Source organism: Heterodontus francisci, chromosome 29, assembly GCF_036365525.1.
Source record: "Heterodontus francisci isolate sHetFra1 chromosome 29, sHetFra1.hap1, whole genome shotgun sequence".
In the NCBI taxonomy this organism is placed as follows: Eukaryota; Metazoa; Chordata; class Chondrichthyes; order Heterodontiformes; family Heterodontidae; genus Heterodontus; species Heterodontus francisci.
The window spans coordinates 37,843,036-37,868,248 of NC_090399.1; the positions used below are offsets into that span (position 1 = coordinate 37,843,036).

The 25,213-nt window shown below is 44.4% G+C and overlaps 1 protein-coding gene across 1 annotated transcript; it reads left to right on the forward strand.

The window, feature by feature from the left end:
- The first annotated feature begins 17,979 nt into the window (after positions 1 to 17,979).
- LOC137345771 (probable G-protein coupled receptor 139) lies at positions 17,980 to 20,706 on the forward strand. The gene is made up of 3 exons (XM_068009027.1): positions 17,980 to 18,121; positions 18,706 to 18,806; positions 19,804 to 20,706. The coding sequence occupies exons 1-3, from the start codon at positions 17,980 to 17,982 to the stop codon at positions 20,704 to 20,706; spliced, it is 1,146 nt and encodes a 381-aa protein (XP_067865128.1).
- Positions 20,707 to 25,213: the final 4,507 nt, after the last annotated feature.

The following is a 25,213-nucleotide window of genomic DNA, read 5'->3' on the forward strand; positions in this document are numbered from 1 at the left end:
GTGATAGAGGCAATGTGAATAGGAACTGGGACTCGGCCAGTAGCTGCCGCAGTGTCTCAGTCCTCCAGGCCAGTAAGCAGCCTCCCCAATGACTCCGACTGGTCTCCCTGGGAGAGGTGATTTCCCCTCTCCAATATGACGGTAGTGAGAGACCGCTAGTCTGCACTGTTGATACCAGAGGCCGTGTATTCACAACCCATAAACATGATTGTGGAAACATGACCAACCTCGAAGATATTAACAGACCGGTACATGCTCCAATGAGGCAGTATCCTTACACAGTTGAAAGTTTACTGTATATTTGAGCCACTGCCGAGTCATTGTTAAAGCAGAGTGTTGTTCACAAACATCAGAAATTGAAAAATCAGTTTGAGGAAGAAGCTAATAAATTTGGAAACAATTGGAGTTTAATCTAAAATACTGTCTTCCCTGATGCCAATGTTTTCCTTTGAAGTTGCTACTGATTTTGTTGTTTTCAATTCCTAAGAATAACAAAAAACTTGTGCAAGTTTAACAAGGGCTGTGAGACTTGGGAAAACAGTTTCTAACAGTGCTTGGTTCATATTTGATTGGAAATAAAGTTGCGTAAATGGACTCATTTGGGAATGTTTTACTCGGCCCGCTTGTAAACAAGTAGAGTAGTTAACCCTTTGTGCTGATAGCTGTTTTTTTAAAAATTTACTTCACTGCACGACATTTGTATTGCTGAGTGTAAATTCATATATTGGACATGGTTGAATTTTTAAGTTTCTAAATTGACAGTTATGATTGGATAAATTAACTCTGAGGCTGAGCCACAATGGATTCTTTGTGTTTTTTTAAACAGATGACGATGGTTTCCAGGACCACATGAGGACTGATGTCACAGAAAGAGACCTAGCAGTTTTTAAAAAGAATTTAAGAATTTATCTGCAGATATTAAACGTCACAGGCCGGTGACGATTTGGGCTAAAAAGACTTTGTCTTTCAAAGATTTGGCCTTCACCCATTCAGGCCATTTGTTATATTCCAGGGTTTCGTGCATGAGAAAGGAAGATATTGAAGACACTTTGAAATGTTAAACCATCAATCCTGGGCATAATTGTTTCTGAGATTTGAGTCAATTAAAATAAATTGATATTAGAAGCTATTTCAAGCATTCAAAGGGAAAAGTAATCTGAAATTGAAGGGGATAATCAAATTTTCATTTAACAAAAAAATTAATGGAAAAGAAGTCCAGGTCATTCCTGAGTATCAAAAAAAACCAGAAAGATTCTTTTGGGGAGAAATTAATTGAACATTGACAAAACCTGTCAGCCCAATAACACTGCTATTTGAATATGGGATAATTGGGAAATGACAAAACATAAGATGCAAGACAAAAATAAAGTGTTGATGCCAAGCACCACGGGAATGTGTGTTTTTTGTTCTGAAGATATTGTGATAATATTACATTGGACTGTAACGTTTCTTCAGGACTCATGAATGTGATAAAATGGTAACTACTGGGATGTGTAAAACTGGACGATAGTCAGTGATTGAAGGTTAGTGATAGAGACAGAAAACAAAATCCCATTACCAAATAGGAATTGGAAGAGTTAGGGAAGTGTGGTTAAGAATTGTACTTGATACTTTCTCTTGGAGATGCCTGTGTCCTTGCCTATGAACTTTTTAAGAGAACTGCATTTGATAGTCTGGTCACAACCCAAGACATTGGGACCATATATGAGGAGAGAAGGAAAGTTCTTCAGACAGACACTCCCCCAACCCTGCTTGATCTTTTGATAAGATCACTGGAGAGTCAAGAATGTGTGAGTCAATTCTGGGACACCAGTATAAGTGTATAAATGTGATGTTCCATGCTATGTAACTAATAAGTAAAGTGCATTGTGAACCTGCACTGAAGAATGGATCTCTGAAATGCTCAGCTACTTGAAAACAGGACACCATGAGATGGCTAATATAGCCAGTAGAGTGAAACAACATTTTAAAACATCAAAGTATTGATATATACTCTATAGAGAAACTGACTTTACAATAATCAGGATAGAATGGTACCTGTCAGAGGGAATAGAATTGCTCGGCACTTAACATAAAGAGGGTTATGGAATCTGGATTATGACAATTGAGGAATAGATCTAGTATTTAGTAAGAATTATCCACACGATGGATACAACTAAAAGGAGAGCTTTCGAATCTTTTAAGTTCATGCATTATCTTTTGTTTGAATCATATATACCAGTAACATGTCAATAATTTAGAATTGAGTGAGATGATCTGCATGTGGGGAGCACCAATATAAGTTGATAGTGATCACATTTTACCAGAAAGACTTTTAAGTTTATTCTTGGTTGCAACTTAGAAATATCTAGGTTAGCTAAAAATCAGTTGTGAGAATTCAAGAAGGATATTACTTTCTCGAGGATTGCGGGGGTTGGGGGGGGGGGGCTAGCGGTGGGTGGTGGGGGGTGGATGGTGAGGGGGAGCTGTAAGAAAAAGCTGCCTGTGATGGAAATCACACCTGCCAAATTGAAGCATATTAATTTTCTCACATGGGACACTACTTGAAACTTTTTTACTGGACATTGAAAATAAATTGTTTTTTAAAAAAAGAATGGAACAGCTGAAATTATGGTTACACATTTGCATTCTGAGAAGACCGGGATTAGCTGAGAGACAGTTGAATGGAGAGACAATGGGAGTGCTCACTGATTCAATTAGCGAGATGGGTTTTGTCAATAGTGATGATCAAAAAACATTGATAACCTTTGACTTTGAAAGAGACAAAACTCCACCCCCCACCAAGTATGTCTGGAAGGCTCTGAAATTCAACAACCCTCCAAGAAGTTGCTACTTCAAACAAAGGGATGGTCATATGACCTATCTGCTGGTAAGACTGGGGCTTTTGAATTGTGCCTCATAGAAAGGAAACAAACTGCAACTGGACTGTGGAAGAAAAGTCTTCCTCTCTCTGTCTCTCTCTCTTCAGCAAAGTCCCAGGCAACTCAAGCTAGCAGCTTAAACTTCAAGACTACAGACAAAGCCCCTCTTCAGCCTTCTGGTACCAGAGAAGCAAAGCTGAAATTGTGCATCGGGCCCCAGTGAGGACTCCAAGACCTTCACTTCAATCAAGGACACTACTGCAAGGACACTGAGAACTGTATCAGCATTCCATTTTTAATTAACTCTACATCACCCACTCCCCCAGTTCTTTTTCCCTCCTCTGTATCTATTTATGGGTGTATGCCTCTCGTATATATGTGTGCTTGGGAGTGTTGTGTATTTTAGTGATTTTATCCATGTTAAATTGATAAGGTTAGTAAACTTACATCTTTTTTCTTTAAACTCATGAAAGCCTGTGTGATTGGTTCATTTGCAATTACAATTAAAGTGCAGTGAGCCAGGGCTCACTGAGGTGGTAAGCTAAAATCACTGTATTTTAAAATATAAACCTTGTTACGGCAAAACCAGGTAAGAGAGAAGAGGGAGCCTGAGACCCCTTCCTCACCCGGTCGGAACAGACCTAGAATAAATGATATTTCACATAATAATGTAGAATTCATTTTGAGATAGTTCTTTCTCTCTCTTATTAAGAAAGATTCTATAGCAGGCAGCTAGGACAGCACAGGCCTGTTATCTCTGCCAAGGACATGACTCCAGCACAGGCTCTGAAACATTCCTAAAGATGATAAGATGGAGTCTCGTACCCTCTCTAGATAAGTGTCTGGCAGATGTTTACAAACGAAACCAAGCATGAGATAAGGTGAAAGGTGACTTTACGGGAAGACTGATGGACAAGGGGGAGGTGACCAACCCTGACACCTCAGGTACCTGTCACGTATTCATTGGTTAGAAGGGTTCAAACAAGTAATTGACAGAGGATGAACTACCAGCCCCCAATAATAAGATTTATCAATGGATCCTCTGAGGAGCAGAGACAACAGCTCCTGTCTTGCAGAAGATAGAGAGCTTCCTGACACCTCAGCTAACTGGAGGAGGCGAAAAGACAGAGACTGAGAGAGAGAGAGAGAGAGAGAGAGAAGACTGCCATTTCAGCTGCAGATATCGGCATCAAAATCATCCGTCACAGGTCATATACTTATTTCTATTCAGCTTATGCATCATATCTAAACTGTTGCTTTTTAATAGATTATATTATATATTAATATTATGATTTAAAAATTACTTATGAGTTCTCGACTGCCTATTTTGGGTAATCTGTGACTCTTGAACCTAAATCAAACACTGTGTAACCGGCTTGAGAGGCTGAATGGCCTCCTCCTGTTCCTGTCTAACAGGCACGAGGGGGGATGAATGGCCTCCTCCTGTTCCTGTCTAACAGGCACGAGGGGGGATGAATGGCCTCCACCTGTTACTGTGTACCAGACACGAGGGGGGATGAATGGCCTCCTCCTGTTCCTGTCTAACAGACACGAGGGGGGATGAATGGCCTCCTCCTGTTCTGGTGTGCTAGAATTTGCCTTAGTCCCAAAGTTAATCTCATTATCAGAATTTGGAATTGAGCTAACAGAGATTAGTCAGAACAATGTAAGTAGCAACTATAGCAGACATGTTGGATACATCCCATGTCAAGGTGCAAAGTATCGAATATTAGCCAGAACAATGGAAGTACCCAAACAGCATCACTTAACTATTTGGGATTGTCTAGGTCAACAGTTAAGCCATCAAGACAGCCATTATGCAAGTCTGAAGGTTGGGTGAGCAGGAACTCACTTCAATAAACATTCTGAGCATCATGTGATAGAACTCACAAAGAAAGGGCACAGAAATATCAGGAAACAGGACTTTCTTTGGGGGAGAACACACAGGGCAGGTGGAGGGACAACATCGGGAGTACACACAGGACAGCTGGAGGGACAACATCGGGAGAACACACAGGACAGCTGGAGGGACAACATTGGGAGAACACAGGACAGCTGGAGGGACAACATCGGGAGAACACACAGCACAGCTGGAGGGACAACATTGGGAGAACACAGGACAGCTGGAGGGACAACATCGGGAGAACACACAGCACAGCTGGAGGGACAACATTGGGAGAACACAGGACAGCTGGAGGGACAACATCGGGAGAACACACCGGACAGCTGGAGGAACAACATCGGGAGAACACACAGGACAGCTGGAGGGACAACATCAGGAGAACACACAGGACAGCTGGAGAGACAACATTGGGAAAACACACAGGACAGATGGAGAAACAACATCGGGAGATCACACAGGACAGCTGAAGGGACAACATCGGGAGAACACACAGTACAGCTGGAGGTACAACATTGGGAGAACACACAGCACAGCTGGAGGGACAACACGGCAGAACACACAGGACAGCTGAAGGGACAACCTCTACAAATTTTATCACCTTGGATTTGCAAGAAACAGGTTGTTTGAATCTATTGTATAACCATAATCTTTATTAGTGTTGATCGTGTTATTAGTATTGGTGTCTGAATAATAAACTTGCTTTTGGACAACACACTCGAGAGTCTGAATCACGAGGAATCATTGAATTGTGTTTTAAAGGATTTCCTAACACTGTATGACAGGCTTGAGGACTGAATGGCCTCCTACTGTTCCTGTGTTTACTCTAATTGGTCAGACACGGTGTGGGTAGCGAATCTTTCACTCTGGTAAACCCTGTCCTTCTCCTGTGTCTCCTCCCCACTCTCTCCTCCCCAGGAACAGCTGAAGACTCTTGCCAGTGAGATGGTGAAGGACTCCCCAGAGTTTCACTGACTGCAGTCCCAGTTCTCTGTGCTTTACAATGAGAGCCTGCAGCTCAAGGCCCAGATGGACGATGGCCACAATCTGCTCTTCACCACCCGAACCACAGTCGAGTGAAGGACATCACTGAAACAACATGAGATCTCGAGATGGGACTGATGGTGTTTGAAAGAACAACCTCATTGCTGGGAGAATACAGCTTCAAATTTTCATTAGTTAATTAATATGATCAGAATTGTCCAGTCTTTTGAGTTTTCCAATTCAACCTCAGAAATAAATATATTCTATCACAACACAGACTGAATTCAATGTCGTAATCTGTTTTTTCAATTTAAAAAACAGTTTGAACAATGTGGCAACCTCAATATCTCCAGGGAGATCCCACAGGGTATAAATTACAGGCTCTGGCAATGTGTCACCTCAGAGTTTAATACAGAGAGATTGTCTGCAGCACGAAGGAGCACATCATTTCACACAGAAAATGTATGGACCAATTGACAACATCTTGAAAATTTATTACCCATTTCTTGCTGTCATTGGTATTCCTGGTAAGTGACGATAACGGCTGAAGTTGTGTAAATCTGTGTGTGAGCTGGTCTCTGGTTTTACTCTGTGACTGATAATGTCAAATGCTGATCTTGTGGTCACTGTTATAAAGACACCCGATCAGTGATATCATTTCCTGACATCAAATATCCTGAATTATCTCTGTGGTTTTATTCCATTGTCTCGGCTGATAATAAACCTCTGTTTGTAACTGACAGACTCTCTGAATTATCAAGTTATTGCATTTAGTGAAATATCATGTAATGCTGAATGAGATCTCAGTGAAGGCAACTCTCTAAGTGAACGTATTAGTGGGAGCATCAGTCAGTATAAAATCAAAATGAGTGTGTGTCACTAACCGAAGTGGAACACCTGATCCCAGTGATCATGTATTACTGGGATTATCTGTCATTGTGGAATTGTACTGAGTACAATTGTACAACCCGGTTCTATTTTGAAATCATTGTTTCAGTTATCTTGTCTCTTCATTCCATGAAGCTGCCTCTGCGTTTTAACAATATAATTGATTGCAAAGTGTTTTTGCAGATGCTTGGTAATAAGTGTATAAACTGAAATGTATTGATATTGTTCTGTCTCCTTTTGAACTGCTCCAACAGTAACATGCTAACTAGTTACTGGTGGTTAAATAGCAGGACAGCACTGTTACAGCATTCTCATTCTCTGTATCATGATGTTTCTTACTATGAGTTGCTATTGTTATGACCGAGGTGGGAGAAATGCACTGTTAATTCAGTCCCACTTCTCCACGTTTCACTGCATATCAAATACATTTTCCCACCTACTGAAGAATAACTCTATTTCTCCCCCAGAATAAAGCACATCACCCAGGTTTCTTTAAACAACAATATTAGCTATTTATTGGGGGAAAAAAGTCTCAACCACTAATGAGATAAATCTATATATATGAAAAACTCCTTATTTCCTAAGCCCTCAGGCATACTTTTAAAAAGAAAAACCAGTTAACTGGGGAGAAAGAATTTTGGGTTTACAATTGTTTTAGAGGAATAGAAGGAATAATAATGTAAATACGTTTGTCATGTTCTGGAGGAAATTGTTCGGTTGGGTGATGTGTACTAGAGTCAAATAGTCGGATGTGATGCGAAGTCTCTCCAAGCGAGGTTGATGAACAGTCTGTGATGGGTAGGCATTCAAGTCAATTCAGCTAAAGGTCTTTCAGCAGGGTTGTAGCAACAAGTCTGCTTAGGACTCTCAGCAGCAGTATAGCAGTCGAAGCTTTCTTCAGATTCCAGGATTTCACAAAACACAGAAGGAAACTGGAACCACATTGGATGCAGGAATTCTTCAGAGTCGGGAAGCAAGAGGAATCTACGACCTTTCAAATACAGGGTTTCTTTTCAAGAGATGCAAGTCTCCTTTACAGAGAGAGGTTTTTTCTGGGTCTTCCAGTTTGATCTCCAGGCAGGTCAAAAAACAAATTACAAAATGCCTGCTCTTTGTCCAATTGATTGGTTTTTAAAAGGGTCCAAAATTAAAGTAAATCTTCCTGAGCTGAGCACATGACCAGACACAGTGTCTCCCCTGTCATTCTCAGTATTGCTCTGAGGAGGTAAAAACCATTGGCTAGCTTTCTTCAAACTGCTTGCTTTCCTATTCTTTTATACAAAGTCAACATCCAAAACTTGCAGCTATTTGCAGGTGTCCATGTCCACCGAAAATCCTTTTTCAATTTTTAAAACACACAGAATTATAAGTTTTTAATACAAAAATAAAACCCTTGTAACACAATAAATACATCAGTTACTTGAGTGATAATTAATCCCCTTCCCCCAATATGATCCTGAGAATCTGTGGGTCATGAGTGGTGAATTTTATTATCTATTACACAGGATGAATATTGGGCTGTGTTTATTGAATCGTCCACTTCTGTAACTGATTATGGTTTGACGGATCAATTCTTATCTATGATTCAGATTCTTGACACATGTAACTTGTACCAATCTCTGCCCTTAGCTCAGTGAGGTGTGTCCCTGTGAGGAGAGACACCTGTAACTGAGGAACAGATATATCAGGTTTTCATAATACAGAGATCAGACCGAGGGCAGTAAATAATAACATTACTAAACTGTTAATGATAAAATAAATTATACACTTCTCTCAGTTCTGATATCATTCTGGTTAAAATATTTGCACCTTCTCTTGTGCATCAATATCCTTTTTGTCATATGGAGACCAGAACTGTACACAGTACGCTAAGTGTTGTATAACCAAGGTTCTTTATTAGTTTAATATCAGCTCTTTATTTTTTCAATTCCATTCCTCTGGAAGTGAACTCCAGTGCTTTGTTTGTATTTTTATGGCCCTGTTAACCTGTGTTGTTACTTTAAATGATTTGTGAATCTGTCTCCCTGAACCCCTTTTTCCCTCGACCCCATTCAGATGCTTATTTTCCAAAGGAGATGAGGGAAGCTTCTTCTTCTGACCAAAACTCAGCACCTCACACTTAGCTATACACTAGAATTAATTTTCGACTTAAATGTTCATTGTGCAAGTTTATTAATCATTATTAATAATGTCTTCAGGTATTTTGTTACATTCTTCCTCTGTATTAACGGTACTCGAAACTCGGATTTGTCTGCAAATTTTGAAATTGTGCTTCTGCTTCCCGAGTCCATATTGTTTATGTAAATGATTAACGACAATATTCCCAGTGCTGATCCTTGTGGAACACCACTTCCCACCTTCTGCCAATCTGAGGAAATACCTTTAACCCCTACTCCCTGTTTTCTGTTTCTGTAGCCAGCTCTCTGTCCATTCTGCTGCTTGTCCCCTAACTCCACTTGCTCTGAGATTAGTCATGAGTCTGCTGTGTGGTCACTTATCGAAGACCTTCAGAAAATCACTGTATATTACATCATCTGTATTAGTCTTATCCACTCTTTCTGATATTATTCAAAGAATTCAATAAGGGTGGCCATCTATGACCTTCCTTGTGGAATATGCACTGACCACTCTTTATTGTATCATGTGAATTCAGAATTTCTTATCCACAGCTGTTACGTACATTTCTAAATTCACTTGAAAAAGCCCTTCAGAACAATCCTGCAGGGGATGCAGTGACAAAGTGGGCCCACATCAGAGACGCCATCTATGACTCAGCAATGACCACCTTTGGCAAACATGAGAAGCAGAATGCAGACTGGTTTCAATCTCACTTTGAAGAGCTGGAACCTATCATTGCTGCTAAGCGCATTGCACTACTGAACTACAAGAAAACCCCCAGCGAGTTGACATCCGTAGCACTTAAAGTAGACAGAAGCGCTGCACAAAGAACGGCCAGGTGCTGTGCAAATGACTACTGGCAGCATCTATGCAGTCTTATTCAGCTGGCCTCTGACACTGGAAACATCAGAGAAAAGTATGATGGCATTAAGAGAGCTTTTGGGCCAACCATCAAGAAGATCGCACCCCCCCTCATGTCGAAATCAGGGGAAACGATCACTGACCAACGCAAGCAAATGGACTGCTGGGTGGAGCACCACCTAGAACTGTACTCCAGGGAAAATGTTGTCACTGAGACCGCCCTCAATGCAGCCCAGTCTCTGCCAGTCATGGATGAGCTGGACGAACAGCCAACAAAATCGGAACTCAGTGATGCCACTGATTCTCTAGTCAGTGGAAAAGCCCCTGGAAAAGACGGCATAACCTCTGAAATAATCAAGAGTGCCAAGCCTGCTATACTCTTAGCACTCCATGAACTGTTTTGCCTGTGCTGGGATGAGGACATGCACGATGCCTCTATAAGAACAAGGATGACTGCGGTGACTGCAACAACTACCGTGCAATCTCCCTGTTCAGCATAGTGGGGAAAGTCTTCGCCTGAGTCGTTTTAAACAGACTCCAGAAGCTGGCCGAGCGTGTCTACCCTGAGGCACAGTGTGGCTTTCGAGCAGAGAAATCCACCATTGACATGCTGTTCTCGCTTCGCCAGCTACAGGAGAAATGTCGCGAACAACAGATGCCCCTCTACGTTGCTTTAATTGATCTCACCAAAGCCTTTGACCTCGTCAGCAGATCTGGTCTCTTCAGACTACGAGCAAAGATTGGATGTCCACCAGAGTTACTAAGTATCATCACCTCATTCCATGACAATATGAAAGGCACAATTCAGCATAGCGGTGCCTCATCAGAACCCTTTCCTATCCTGAGTGGCGCTAAATAGGGCTGTGTTCTCGCACCTACACTGTTGGGGATCTTCTTCTCCCTGCTGCTCTCACATGCGTTCAAGTCTTCAGTAGCAGGAATTTTCCTCCACACAAGATCAGATGGCAAGTTGTTAAACCTTGCCTGTCTAAGAGCAAAGACCAAAGTACGGAAAGTCCTTATCAGGGAACTCCTCTCTGCTAACGATGCTGCATTAACATCTCACAGAGAAGAGTGTCTGCAGAGACTCATCAACAGGATAGCGGCTGCCTGCAATGAATTTGGCCTAACCATCAGCCTCAAGAAAACGAACATCATGGGAAAGCATCCAACAATATCGGTGGCCACGCTCTGGAAGTGGTTCAAGAGTTCAGCTACCGAGGCTCAACTATCACCAGTAACCTGTCTCTAGATGTAGAAATCAACAAGTGCATGGAAAGGCGTCTGCTGCTATGTCCAGACTGACCAAGAGGGTGTGGAAAATGGCGCACTGACACAGAACACAAAAGTCCGAGTGTTTCAAGCCTGTGTCCTCAGTACCTTGCTCTATGGCAGCGAGGACTGGACAACGTATGTCAGCCAAGAGTGACGTCTCAACTCATTCCATCTTCGTTGCCTCCGAAGAATCCTTGGCATCAGGTGGCAGCACCATATCTCCAACGCAGAAGTCATCGAGGCGGTCAACATCCCCAGCTTATACACCCTACTGAGCCAGCAGCGCTTGAGATGGCTTGGCCATGTGAGCTGCATGGAAGATGGCAGGATCCCCAAGGACGCATTGTGTAGCAAGCTCGTCACTGGTATCAGACCCACTGGCTGTCCATGTCTCCGCTGTAAAAACTTCTGCAAGCACGACATGAAGTCCTGTGACATTGATCACAAGTCATGGGAGTCAGTTGGCAGTGATCACCAGAGCTGGCGGGCAGTCATAATGGCGAGGCTAAAGAGTGGCGAGTCGAAGAGACTTAGCAGTTGGCAGCAAAAAGACAGAAGTACAAGGAGAGAGCCAACTATGTAACAGCCCCGGCAACCAATTTTATCTGCAGCGCCTGTGGAAGAGTCTGTCACTCTGGAATTGGCCTTTATAGCCACTCCAGGCGCTGCTTCACAAACCACTGACAACCTCTAGGTGCTTGCCCATTGTCTCTCAAGACAAGGAGGCCAAAGAAGAAGAATATATTATGTGTTCCTAGATGTTTTTTCTGTTACATCCTTGAATAAGGATTCCATTATCGCTCCGATCACTGACATTATGCTAACTGGTCTGTAATTTTTTGGACTTGTTTTATGTTCTGATGATGATTAATGAACAGATAATCATGCCTCTGCTATCTTTACATTTTTTAGTGTGTGTAGATGCAATCCATCTGAACCAGAGAGTTTTCTCTCTCTGATTATGTTATCAACTATCTCCCTACTTTCTACCTTAAATGTCTTGAAAATTTAAAGAATTTTGTCTCTATTATTTGAAAGTTTAGCTCCTCCCGTCAGAGATCTCATTTCCTTCTTCCTCATCGACTGGGTCATTCTGGCCCCGACTGTCCCACAACACATGAAAATTCCTTTCTTCTGAGCTCGGAGCTGTGCTGCAGAATTCCATTTACATTTCTGTCCATGCCAGTCTGCCCCTCTCTGCTCCAAAGTCCGGTCAACACGAGCTGTTCTTAAACTCACAGTGTATGAGATCACCATGAGGTCATTTCCCGGCCAGTTTCCCACCACCATCTCCTGCTGGGACATTCCGAGGATTCCATTTGGAATTTATTCATTTTGTTTCATTCACTCACCATTCCCACTGGAACTCCTCTCTGCCTCACCAGCTCTGGTCTCGGAATGAAAACCTTCACAGGTTCCTAATCCTGATCCCCGTTCAGGGACCCTGTTGTAAATATGAGTGTGTGGATCTTGGGTGTAAACACTGGGATATTCCACACTCAAATGTTGTCACTGTGGGAACTGTATGTGTCCTAGCTATGTTGTCTTTGTGTCGGATACGTGGACCATTCTTTGTTCCAATCCTATTCAGCTCCCCTCCTTCACATATTTTTCTGATACTTTGATGACTGTGCTGGTGTAATTTCCTTCTTTTGCCATGAACTAGAAATTACATGAACGTTGCTTCTAATCTCCACCCCTCCCTCGTCTTCACATGATCCGTCTCTGACACTTCCCTTCCCTGACTTCTTTACCTCCATTTCAGGGGATTGGCTGTCCACCAATATCTACTATAATCCCACCGAATCCCACAGCTACCTTGATTATACTTCCTCCCACCCGGCTTCCTGGAAAGACTCTGTTCCATTCTCCCAGTTTCTCCACCTCCGTTCCATCTGTTCTGACGATGCTACCTTCCACACCAGTGCTTCTGAAATGTCTTCATTATTCCTCAGCCGAGGATTCCCCTCCACTGTGGTTAACAGGGCCCTCGGCCGTGTCCATCCCATTTCTCACATTCCTGTCTTCACCCCTTCCTTCCCTGCCAGAAGCCTGATAAGGTTCCCCTTGTCCTCACCTTCCACCACACCAGCCTCCACATTCAACACATCATCCTCCAACATTTCTGCCACATCCAGCTAACTCCACCACCAAACATATATTCTGCTCCCCTCCCTTCCCCCCACTCATTGTGATACCCTGATCCACTCCTCAATCACCCCCAACATCAGCTCCTCTTCCCCAGGCACCTTCCCATGCAAGCACAGGAGATGTAACACCTGCCCTTTTACCTCCTCCCTTCCCACTGTCCAAGGCCCCAAACACTCCTTCCAGGTGAAACAATGATTTACTTGGACTTCTTTCAATTTATTAACAGTATTCGCTGCTCATGATGGAATCTCCTGGACATTGGGAGAGGAGAAAACACAGATTGAGTGATTGCTTTGCTGAACTCCGTTCAGTCTGCAAATGTGACCCTGAGTTTCTGGTCACTTGTCATTTTAATTCGACATCCCACTCCCAATCTGACCTCTCTATCTCCGACCTCCTACACTCTTCCACTGAGGTTCAATGAGGAACAATATTGTATTTTTCAATTAGGTATTTTAATGTCTTTCGACTTTCATTGCTCCCACTTTCTGGGACGGCCTAAGCTGGTAATGGAGGATGGCTACACCAGAGTCACTGGGAGTGGAGGGGTGTGGGCTGGTGCTTGGCGTGGGGATCTCCTATTGGTACACAGCTGGCAGGCTGGTCCACACCCCTGGGGTCTACCCACCATTACTCTATCACTTTTCCAGGCCACAGGAGCCTTCTCCTCTTTGCCAGATTTTCCATGCTCCCCTCTCCCTGTTATTCTGCTGTAACCATTTACACCTCCTCTGGACCCATCCTCTGTTTCTCTAATTGTCCCATTCACCTTGCACCATCATCCCTTTTATCACTGAATCACTCCTGCCCTCCACCCGATCACCGACATTCCTTTTTGTTCTTTCCTCCCGCTATCTCCCACTTTTCACTGACTATATGATTGCTTTAAAACGGTTAATCTCTAATATCTTCCAATTCTGATGAAAGCCTATCAGCCTGAAACATTAACTCTGTTTCTCGCTCCACAGATGCTGCCTGACCTGCTGAGTGTTTTCAACATTCTCCTATTTTTATCAGATTTACAGCAGTTTCACTAATTTGTTTTTACTCCAATGTTTATTCCTGGATATTAACAGGGGTGAATGACATATGTGGGGAGTGGAGTTTCAGAGTTTTAACTCCACAGACTGCTTCTTTTATCCTTGACAGGTTCCCCACCCGGAAGTCCGTCTGATTGACAGGCTTGGCTTCCAGTCCGGCAGCGCGGACTCTGGAGCAGGCCTCAGGACCAGGGTGGTCCAAATGCTGACCCCGGTGTTTTGGGGGAGATGCCTGATATCGGGGGGTGTCCAGAGCGAGAGAGAGTGGTGACATCCGGATCGCCTGTCTCTCAATCCTGAACCCTGGGGAGGGATCTCCTATCCTGCAGCGTGGTCCGAGTCAGGGGAGGAGGAGCGGGAGGGGAGGTGGAGTCGAGAGTCTGATCCCCAGCCCCGGGGAGGGGTCACCTATCCTAGAAATTGGTTCCAGGCAGGGACGGGGAGGGTTATTTTTTAATTGTTCATGGCATGTGGGTGTCGCTGGCCAGGCCAGCATTTATTGTCCATCCCTAATTGTCCTTGAGAAGGTGGTGGTGAGCTACCTTCTTGAGCTGCTACAGTTCATGTGGGGTAGGTACACCCACATTGCTACGAGGAAGGGAGTTCCAGGATTTTGACACAGCGACAGTGAAGGAACTGTGATATAGTTCCAAGTCAGGCTGGTGTGTGACTTGGAGAGGAACTTGCAGGTAGTGGTGTTCCCATGCATTTTCTGCCTTTGTCCTTCTAAATGGTAGAGATCACAGGTTTGGAAGGTGTTGTCGAAAGAGCCTTGATGAGTTTCTGCATTGCATCTTGTAGATGGTATACACTGCTGCCACAGTGCATCGGTGGTGAAGGGAGTGAATGTTTACAATGGGGTGCCAAATAAGTGGCCTGCGTTTTCCTTAATGGTGTCGAGCTTCTTGATTGTTGTTTGAGCTGCATCAATCCAGGCCAATGGAGAATATTCCAAAACACTCCTGACTTGCAGATGATGGACAGGCATTGTGGAGCCAGGAGGTGAGCTACTCACCAGAGAATTCCCAGCCTCTGTCCTGCTCTTTTAGCCACAGCATTTATGTGGCTGGTCCAGTTCAGTTTGTGGTCAATGGTAACCTCCAGGATGTTGATAGTGGGGGATTCACTGATGGTAATGCCATTGAACATTAAGGGGAGATGGTTAGATTTTCTCTTGTTTGAGATTGTCATTGCCTGGCAGTTGTGCAGAGTGAATGTTACTTGCCAATTATCAGCCCAAGGCTGGATATTGTCAAGGTCTTGCTGCCTCTGGACACGGGATGATTTAGTATCTGAGGAGTCACGAATAGTGGTTAACACTGTGTAATTATCAGCCAACATCCCCATTTCTGACCTTACAATGTAGGAAAGGTCATTGATGAAACAGCTGAAGATGGTTGTGCCGAGGACACTACCCTGAGGAACTCCTGCAACAATGTTCTGGTACTGAGATGATTGACCTCCAACAACCACAACCAACTTCTTTTTTGCTCGGTATGACTTCAACATGTAGTGAGTTTTCTCCCTGATTCCCATCGACTCCAATTTTGCTCAGAATCCTTGATGCCACACTCGGTCAAGTGCTGCCTTGATGTCGATGGCAGTCACTCTCACCTCACCTCTTGAGTTCAGCTCTTTTATTCATGTTTGGACCAAGGCTGGGATGTGGTCAGGAGCTGATTGGCCCTGGGGGAACCCAAACTGAGCAGGTTATTGCTGAGAAAGTGCTGCTTGATAGCACTGTTGACCCCTTCCATCATTTTGCTGATGATCGAGAGTAGACTGCTGGGGTGGTAATTGCCTGGGTTGGATTTGTCCTGCTTTTTGTGTACAGGACATACTTGGGCAACTTTCCACATTGCCGGGCAGATGCCAGTGTTGTAGCCATACTGGAACAGCTTGGCTACGGATGTGACAAATTCTGGAGCGCGAGTCTTCAGTACTATTTCCGATATATTGTCAGGGCCCACAGCCTATGCAGTATCCAGTGCATTCAGCCATTTATTAATATCATGTGGAGTGATTCAGATTGGCTAAAGTCTGACATCTGTGATGCTGGGAACCTCAGGAGGAGGCCAAGATAAATCATCCACTTGACATTTCTGGCTGAAGATGGAAGCAATGCTTCAGCCTTGTCTTTTGCACTGATGTGCTGGGCTCCCCCATCATTGAGGATGGGGATATTTATGGAGCCTCCTTGTTCTGTTAGTTGTTTAATTGTCCACAGCCATTCATGATTGGATGTGGCAGGACTGTAGAGCTTCGATCTGATCCGTTGGTTGTGGGATCGCTTAGCTCTGTATATTACATGTTGCTTCCGCTGTTTGGCACACAAGTAGCTATGCCTGGTGCTGCTCCTGGCATGCCCTCCTGCACTCTTCATTGAATCAGGGTTGGTTCCCCATCTTGAAGGCAATGGTAGAGTGGGGGATATTCCTGACCATGAGGGTATAGATTGTGGTTGAATACAATGCTGTTGCTGTTGATAAGGGCCCACTGTGCCTCATGGATGCCCAGTTTTGCATTGCTAGATCTGTTCGAAATCTATCCCATTCAGCATGCTGGTAGTGCCACACAACATGATTTAGGGTATCCTCAATGTGAAGACGGGACTTCGTCTCCACAAGGACTGTGCGGTGGTCACTCCTACCAATACTGTCATAGACAGATGCATCTGCAGCAGGCAGATTGCTGAGGATGAGGTCAAGTATGTTTTTTCTCTCTTGTTGGTTCCCTCACCACCTGCCACAGGCCCAGTCTAACAGTTATGTCGATTAGGACTCGGTCAGTAGTGGTGCTACAAAGCAACTCTTGTTGATGGACTTTGAAGTCCTCCATCCAGAGTACATTCTTGTGCCCTTGTAACCCTCAGTGCTTGTTCCAATTGGTGTTCAACATGGAGAAGCTCTGATTCATCACCGAGAGGGGGCGGCAGGTGTTAATCTGCAGCAGGTTTCCTTACCCATGTTTGACCTAATGCCATGAGACATAATTGGTTTTCAAGTCAATGTTGAGGACTCGCATGTCAACTCCCTCCCGACTGTATCCCACTGTGCCACCACCTCTGCTGGGTCAGTCATGCCTTTGGGATACAAACAGTGTGACGGGCACAGAGGGGATAAAGTTCTTGAAATTTGTTCACGAGAACTTTTTTTGCCAGCATGTAGCAAGTCCAATGAGAGGGGACGCAATTCTGGATTTAGTCTTTGGTAATGAAGCTGAGCAAGTGGATGAAGTAACAGTGGGTGACGATTTTGGAGATGGTGACCATAATACAGTTAGTTTTAGCATAATCATGGAAAAGGACAAAGATAGGACAGGATTAAAGGTTCTAAATTGGGGGAAGGCAAATTTTACAAAATTGAGAGGTGACCTGGTGAAAGTGGACTGGATACAAGGAATCCACTGTCAAACCTGTGGGAGGCATTCAAAAGTGAGATACTACAGACACAGTGTAGGCATGTCCTCACAAAGATAATGGGCGGTACTGTCAAATCTAGAGCCCCCGGTTATCTAGAAGCTTACAGGGTAAGTTAAAGCAGAAAAAGAAAGCTTATGACAATCAAAAAAATTGTAATACATTAGAAAGCCTAGTGGAGTATAAAAAGTGCAGGGGTGAAGTAAAAAAGGAAATTAGAAAAGCAAAGAGAGGACATGAAAAATTATGAGCAGGTATGATCAAGGAAAACCTGAAGGTGTTTTACCAGCACATTAAGAGCAAGAGAATAACTAAGAAAGGTTAGGGCCTATCAGAGATGTACAAGGGAACTTATGCGTGGATGCAGAAGATGTGGGCAGGTTTCTTAATGAGTTTTTTGTCTCTGTCTTCACAAAGGAGAGGGTTGATGCAGACATTGTAGTTAAAGAGGAGGAGTATGAAATATTAGATATGATAAGCAAAATGAGAGGGGAAGTACAAGAGGGTCTGGCATCCTTGAAAGTGGCTAAATCACCAGGGCCGGATGGATTGCATCCTCGGTTGTTAAATGAAGCCAGAGAGGAAATAGCGGATGCGCTGAGGACCATTTTCAAATCCTCACTAGGTACAGGCGAGGTACCAGACGATTGGAGGTCTGCCCACTTTGCACCATTGTTTAAAAAGGGTGCAAGGGATCAGCCAAATAATTACAGGCCAGTCAGTCTGACCTCGCTGGTGGGTAAATTGTTAAAATCATTTCGGAGGGACATAATAAACTACCACATAGAAAGGCACGGATTAATTAGGGATAGTCAGAATGGATTTCGTAGTGGTAGGTCATGTCTTACGAAGTAAATTGAGTTTTTTGAGGAAGTAACAATGATGATTGATGTGGATAGTGCAGAGGATGTGGTCTACATGGATTCTAGTAAGGTATTTGACAAGACCTGCATGGCAGACTGGTAGGTAAAATGAAAGCCCATGGGATATGGTGGAATGGGGCAGGTTATATCCAGAATTGGCTCAGGGATAGGAAACAAAGGTTAGTAGTCAACAGATGTTTTTGTGAATGGAAAGCTGTTTCTAGTGGTGTTCCACAGGGCTCAGTGCTTGGTCCCTTGCTCTTTGTGGTATATATTAATGATTTGAACTAAAATGTGAGAGGCATGATTGGGAAATTTGCTGATGACATAAAAATTGGCCAAATAGTTGATAGTAAAGAGGATAGCTGTAGACTCCAGAATGATATAAATGGATTTACTGAGTGGGCAGAAAAGTGGCAAATGGAATACAATCCAGAGAAGTGTGAGGTAATGCATTTGGGGAGGGCAAATAAAGGGAGGGAATACAGAATAAATAAGAGAATACAGAGATGGGTAGAAGAAGTGAGAGACCTTGGAGTGCATGTCCACAGGTCCTTGAAGGTGGCAAGACAGGTAGATAGAGTGGTGAAGAAGGCATATGGAATGCTTTCCTTTACTGGCCATGGTATAGAATACAAAAGCAGGGATGTAATGCTGGAACAGTATAAAACGCTGGTTAGGCCACAGCTGGAGTGTTGCGTACAGTTCTGGTCACCACATTACAGGAAGGACATAATTGCTCTGGAAAGAGTACAGAGGAGATTTACAAGAATGTTACCAGAGTTTGAAAGTTGCAGCTATGAGGAAAGATTGGATAGGCTAGGGTTGTTTTCCTTCGAACAGAGAAGGCTGAGGTGGGGGGGGGGGGGGCGGTGACTTAATTAAGATATGAAAAATTATGAGGGGCCCAGATAGAGTAGACAGGAAGGACCTTTTCCCCTAGCGGAGAGGTCAATTACCGGGGGGCACAGATTTAAGGTGATTGGGGGAAGGATTAGAGGGAAAATGAGGAAAAACATTTGAAGCCAGAGGGTGCTTGGTGTCTGGAATTTACTTCCAGGAATGGTGGTGGAGGCAGAAACCCTCAATTCTTTTAAAAAGTACCTGGACATGAACCTGAAGTGCTGTCACCTGCAAGGCTATGGACCAGGTGCTGGACGGTGAAATTAGATTGGGTGGCTAGTTTGTTCAGCTGGCACGGACACGACTGGCTGAATGGCCTCCTTCTGTGCCGCACTTTTTCTCTGGTTCTATGGTTTAAGTGGGCAGGTCGGAGTTTAGTTGGGGTCGGGGTTGAAATTTTTAAATTTTAACCTCTGACCCGCCTCCAACACCCCTGTTTTTGGTGCTAAAATCCTGCCCTCACTGTCTGGGTCAGACACGGAGAATGTTTGATCAGTAATTTCCAGTCTCTTTTTCCCTTCTCTCTCTTACAGTTAATTTACTGGCGATTGTGATCCTGTCCCGGGAAAAGTGTGGCCTCTCCACCTGCACCACTCGCTACCTGGTGGCCATGGCAACGGCAGATCTACTGGTCATTATCACTGGGGTCATACTGTGGCAGATCAGTTATTATTATTTCCAGGGATCTTTCCTGTACATCACCCCTGTATGTAGTGTTATCGGGGTCCTTAGTTTTGCAGCCATAGACTGTTCTGTCTGGTTCACCGTCACTTTCACCTTTGATCGATTTGTGGCCATTTGTTGCCAGAAGCTGAAAACTAAATATTGCACCAAGAAAACTGCGGCTGTGGTTCTAGCAACAACCTGCATTCTGCTCTGTTTAAAAAATGTTCCCTTCTACTTTACATATGAACCTGGAGAGATAATCGACAATGTACCGTGGGGCTGTAATATGAAGACAAGCTCTTATACTGATCCTGGATGGGTGGGATATGACAGGTTTGAAATGATTTTAACCCCATTGATCCCATTTGCTTTAATTCTGTTGCTCAATGTTCTGACAGTCAGACACATTTTAGTGGCCAGTCAAGTCCGTAAGGGACTGAGGTGTCAGAGCAAGGGAGAGAATCGCAGTGACCCAGAGATGGAGAGCAGAAGGAAATCTGTGATTTTACTCTTCACCATATCCGGCAACTTCGTACTTCTGTGGTTGGTGTATATTATAGAATTCTTATATTATCACATTACAGGAACAGAACACAGGGATTACACCGATTCTGAATATATATTTCAACAAGTCGGATGGATGCTGTTGAATTTAAGTTGCTGCACAAACACATTTATTTATGGGGCAACTCAGTCCAAGTTCAGAGAGCAGGTCAAGAGCGCGGTGAAATATCCAGTTACATCAATTATTCAATTAATGAATAAACAAAACAACTGAGAGCAGCCCAGAGGCGGGTCCCAGTGTTTCCAGTCCATGAATGGAATATTTATCCCCAATAGGAAAGAAGTGACCTTCAGCTGGATGACCCAAAATACACAGGCGGGTGTGGCGGCCACACACATCAAAGAGCAGCGGAGTGGCAGGCAAGAGGTGACCTATGGAGGAGTGGACAGAAGGGAGCAGGAGAGGTTTCAGAGCACCCCCTGCAGGACAGGATGGGAAACAGCAGCCAAAGTCTCGCCTCCACCTCCACTGGTTCCATTTTAAGCTCCTCACATCTGCTCAGAAAATAAAACCTGTTTTTATAAAAGCAAAATGCTACAGACGCTGGAAATCGTCTCATGACAGCTGATTATTATTACTTGTTTTTTTTTTGAAATACTGAGTCTGTCTCCCTCCATCCCCCTACTGCCGTTTCTTTCCCTCTCTCCCCCACCCCAAGTCAGTCGATGGTGTTGGTGGGGATCGTGAGGGGATTCAGAAGAAGCCAGAATTAGAGAATCACATAGATCTCAAAGGATTGTCGGGGCTGCAGGAGGTTACAGTGATAGGGAGACGTGTACAGCTGGAGGAGGTTACAGATATAGGGAGGGGTGTAGGGTCTGGAGGAGGGTCTATGAGAGACCCTGAATATATACTGCAGGATAAACCCCCCACTCACCAGATCCTGCGAAGGACCATGAATGCATACTGCAGGATAATTCCCCCACTAACAAGGGTCTGTGAAAGACCATGAATAAATACTGCAGGATAATTCACCCACTCACCAGGGTCTGTAAAAGACCCTGAATACATACTGCATGATAATCCCCCCACTCACCAGAGACTGTGAAAGACCCTGAATACACACAGTAGGATAACCACCAAACCCCATCCCCCCCACCTCACTCACCAGAGTCTGTGAAAAACCCTGAATACATACTGCAGGATAATCCCCCCACTCACCAGGGTCTGTGAAAGAACCTGAATATATACTGCAGGATAATCCCCCCACTCACAAGGGTCTCTGAAAGACCCTGAATACATACTGCAGGATAATCCCCCCACTTACCTAGGTCTGTGAAAGACCCTGAATATATACTGCAGGATAATCCCCCCACTCACCAGAGTCTGTGAAAGACCCTGAATACGTACTACAGGATAATTCCACCACTCACCAGGGTCTGTGAAAGAACCTGAAAACATACTGCAGGATAATCCCCACACAAAAAAAAACTTGTAGATGTTATGAAGGCTCTAAAACTTGTTAACCAGTTTAAAATAGTGCTTGGTTTATCTTTGATTGGGAAAAAAAAGTTACATAAAGTGATGCATCTGGGAAGGGATTGCTCCGCCCCCCCCTTGAAAACATGGAGTGAAGTTAACCCTTTCTGCTGACATCTGTGTTTTTTTTAAATTTAATTCACCACACAACATTAGTATTGTTGAGTGTATATTCATATATTGGACATTGTTGAATTTTTCAGTTTCTATATTGACAGATATGATTGGATAAATTAACCACTGGACTCTGAGACAGAATCACAATGGATTCTTTGTGTTTTTAACAAGTGACGACGGTTTCCAGGGCGACATGAGGACTAGGAACGTATCTGCAGACATCATGGCCGAAATTGAACGCCACTCCGGCAAGCCGGATTGTGGCGGGGGGTGGGTGGGTAGGAGGGTGGCGGTGGTGGGGGTGGCATAAAATTGTGCGGGTAGGCCTTTCCTACCCACTCCCGCCTCCGCCCCACTTTACGTGCGCCAGGTCAGCGGTTGGGGGGTGCGAGAAATGGGCCGCCTGCCCCAGGCCATCAAGGCCCTCAAGTGCTCACTTAATGGCCACTTAAGGGCCTTAACCTGCCTCCACAGGGATTTTACCCGTGGCAAGTGAGCGTCCGGGAGACGTGGAAGGTCACCTAGTGAAAGCCTCTCAGTGACCCGGGGGTGTGGTCTGACAAACGGGCACAGGGTGCCCAATTGAAGGCCAGCCCCGCTTCCTCAACCACCCTCAGGACCTGAGACACACGCCCCCCACTTCCCTCCAAACAACCACCCATGCTTCGCTGGGGCGCAAGCAATCCGAACATTCCTGCATTCCTGGCTCCTTGTCGTCAGCTGGGCTGCAGTTCCAGCAGTGGCCACCGCTCCCGGTGGCATTTCCTGGGACTAAGAGCTGTTGGCCCGATGATTGGCTGGCAGCTCAATGAGGCGGAACTTCCTCCCTCAAGTGGGCGGGTCCTGTCTTGGACCAATTAAAGCCCGGAGACCCATAAAATGCAGGACAGATCCCAGGGCTGGGAGGAAGTGGATTCACCACTGACTTTTATGTTGATGGCCAGCTCCCATCCACTTGGCGCAAAATGCAGCCCCACATGTCACAGTATAGTGACGATTTGGACTAAAAAGGTTTTGCCTTTTAGAGATATGGCCTTCAGCCATTCATCTCATTTTATTTCCTTCCAAGACAGAGTGCTTGAGAAAGGAAGATATTGAAGCCACCTTGAAATGTTAAACCATCAATCCTGGGCATAATTGTTTCTGAGATTTGAATCAATTAAAACAAATTTTAACCCAGAGACCTGTGTGTTTCCATTGTAATAAGGCAGGGCATTTAAAAGCTGGCTGGGGGAAACTAAAGGGAAAACTGGTAGGGTTAATCAGGGCACACTCGCTCAGTGACAAAGGGACCCTGATGGAAAGCATAGCAGAACAAGTAAACCCACAATGCTGTTAGAGAGGCAGTTCAGGATTTTGACCCAGTGATAGTGAAGGAATGGCAATATAGTTCCAAGTCAGGAAGGTGTGTGGCTTGGAGGGAAACTTGCAGATCGTGGTGGTCCCATGCATCTGTTGCCCTTGTCCTTCTAGGTGGTAAAGGCCATAGGATCTGGTTAGAATTCAAGGGCCAACACAAAGCTGCTTTGTGCTCAGGAATGTCAGGTTGGCAGCTCAGCTGTAAGGTTGTTGGGCTTGAGATAGGAAATCAGTATAACAGGCACTGCAGCACAGTGCTAATAGGGTCATTGAGTTATACAGCACAGAAACAGGCCCTTCGGTCCATGCGAGCCAACAAGCTCCTATCTATTCTAATACCATTTTCCAGCACTTGGCCCGTCACCTTGTATGCCATGGCATTTCAAGTGCTCATCTAAATACTTCTTAAATGTTGTGAGGGTTCCTGCTTCCACCACCCCTTCATGCAGTGTGTTCCAAATTCCCTCTGGGTGAAAACACTTTTCCTCAAATCCCCTCTAATCCTCCTGCCCCTTACCTTAAATCTATGCCCCCTGGTTATTGATACCTCCACTAAGGGAAAATGTTTCTTCCTATCTACCCGATCTAAGAACCTCATAATTTAGTATACCTCAATCAGTCACCCCTCAGCTTTCTCTGCTATAAGGAAAACAACCCCATCCCTATCTAGTCTCTCTTTATAGCTGAATTGCTCCAGCCCAGGCAACATCCAGGTGAATCTCCTCTGCACCCTTTCCAGTGCAATCACATCCTTCCTATAGTGTGGTGACCAGAACTGTACACAGTACTCCGGATGTGGCCTAACTAGTGATTCATACAGCTCCATCATAACCTCCCTGCTCTTATATTCTATGCCTCGGGCTAATAAAGGCAAGTATGCCGTCCTAACCACCTTATCTACCTGTGCTGCTGCCTTCAGTGATCTATGGACAAGCACACTACAGTCCCTCTGACGCTCTGTACTTCCTCGGGTCCTACCTCCCTAGGGACTGCTTTGCTGCCAGAGGTGCTGTCATCATCCAGCGGTGCTAAGCCAAGGCCCCTCTCCCCTCATTCTCCCCACTCCAGCAATTAAAATCACAATATTCCCCCCTGAAGTGATGTTAGACCTTTATAAAAAAACTAGTCTGGCCACAGCTGGAGAATTGTATCCAATTCTGGGCCCCACATTTTAGAAAGGACAGAAAGGATTTGGTGAATGTACAGAAGAGATTTACGAGAATGGTTCCAGGATGAGGTTATCACAGTTGCACTTACAGACTGGAGAAGTTCGATTGTTCTCCTTCGAGAAGCCTAAAAACAGATTTGATCCATGTGTTTAAAATCCTGAAAAAGATAAATCAGGAGAAACTAATTCCAACGGATGTCGAATCAATAACAGATGCCACAGATTTAAAGGTGATTGGCAAAAGAACTACAGATGACAGGAGAAAATAAAAACTTTTTACACGAGAGCTCAGGATTTGAAATGCACTGCCTGATAGGGCGGTCGTTATAGATTCAACAGTCGCCTTCAAAAAGGAATTGGATAAGTAATTGATGGAGGGAAAATTGCAGGAATGGGGGAAGGAGCGGGGGAGCAGGACCAACTGGATTGCTCTTCGAAAGACTCGATGGGCAGAAAAGCCTCCTATTGTGCTGGACTGCTTTATAATTCTCAACCAAAAGCAATCAGTCCTCATTCATCTCACTGCTGGTCACAAAATGCTGACATGTTCAGCACACTGGATCCAGCTCGTCTCCCAGAGTGCTGCGCGGCCCGAGC

What these genes read in the sequence shown, in the direction of transcription:
- LOC137345771 (XM_068009027.1), top strand. Translation starts at nt 17,980, where the DNA reads ATGAGAGGGGAAGTACAAGAGGGTCTGGCATCCTTGAAAGTGGCTAAA. An exon ending in CATTTTCAAATCCTCACTAG is followed by an intron (nt 18,122 to 18,705) that starts GTACAGGCGAGG and finishes TTGGCCAAATAG; the next exon opens with TTGATAGTAAAGAGGATAGC. An exon ending in ACAATCCAGAGAAGTGTGAG is followed by an intron (nt 18,807 to 19,803) that starts GTAATGCATTTG and finishes ACAGTTAATTTA; the next exon opens with CTGGCGATTGTGATCCTGTC.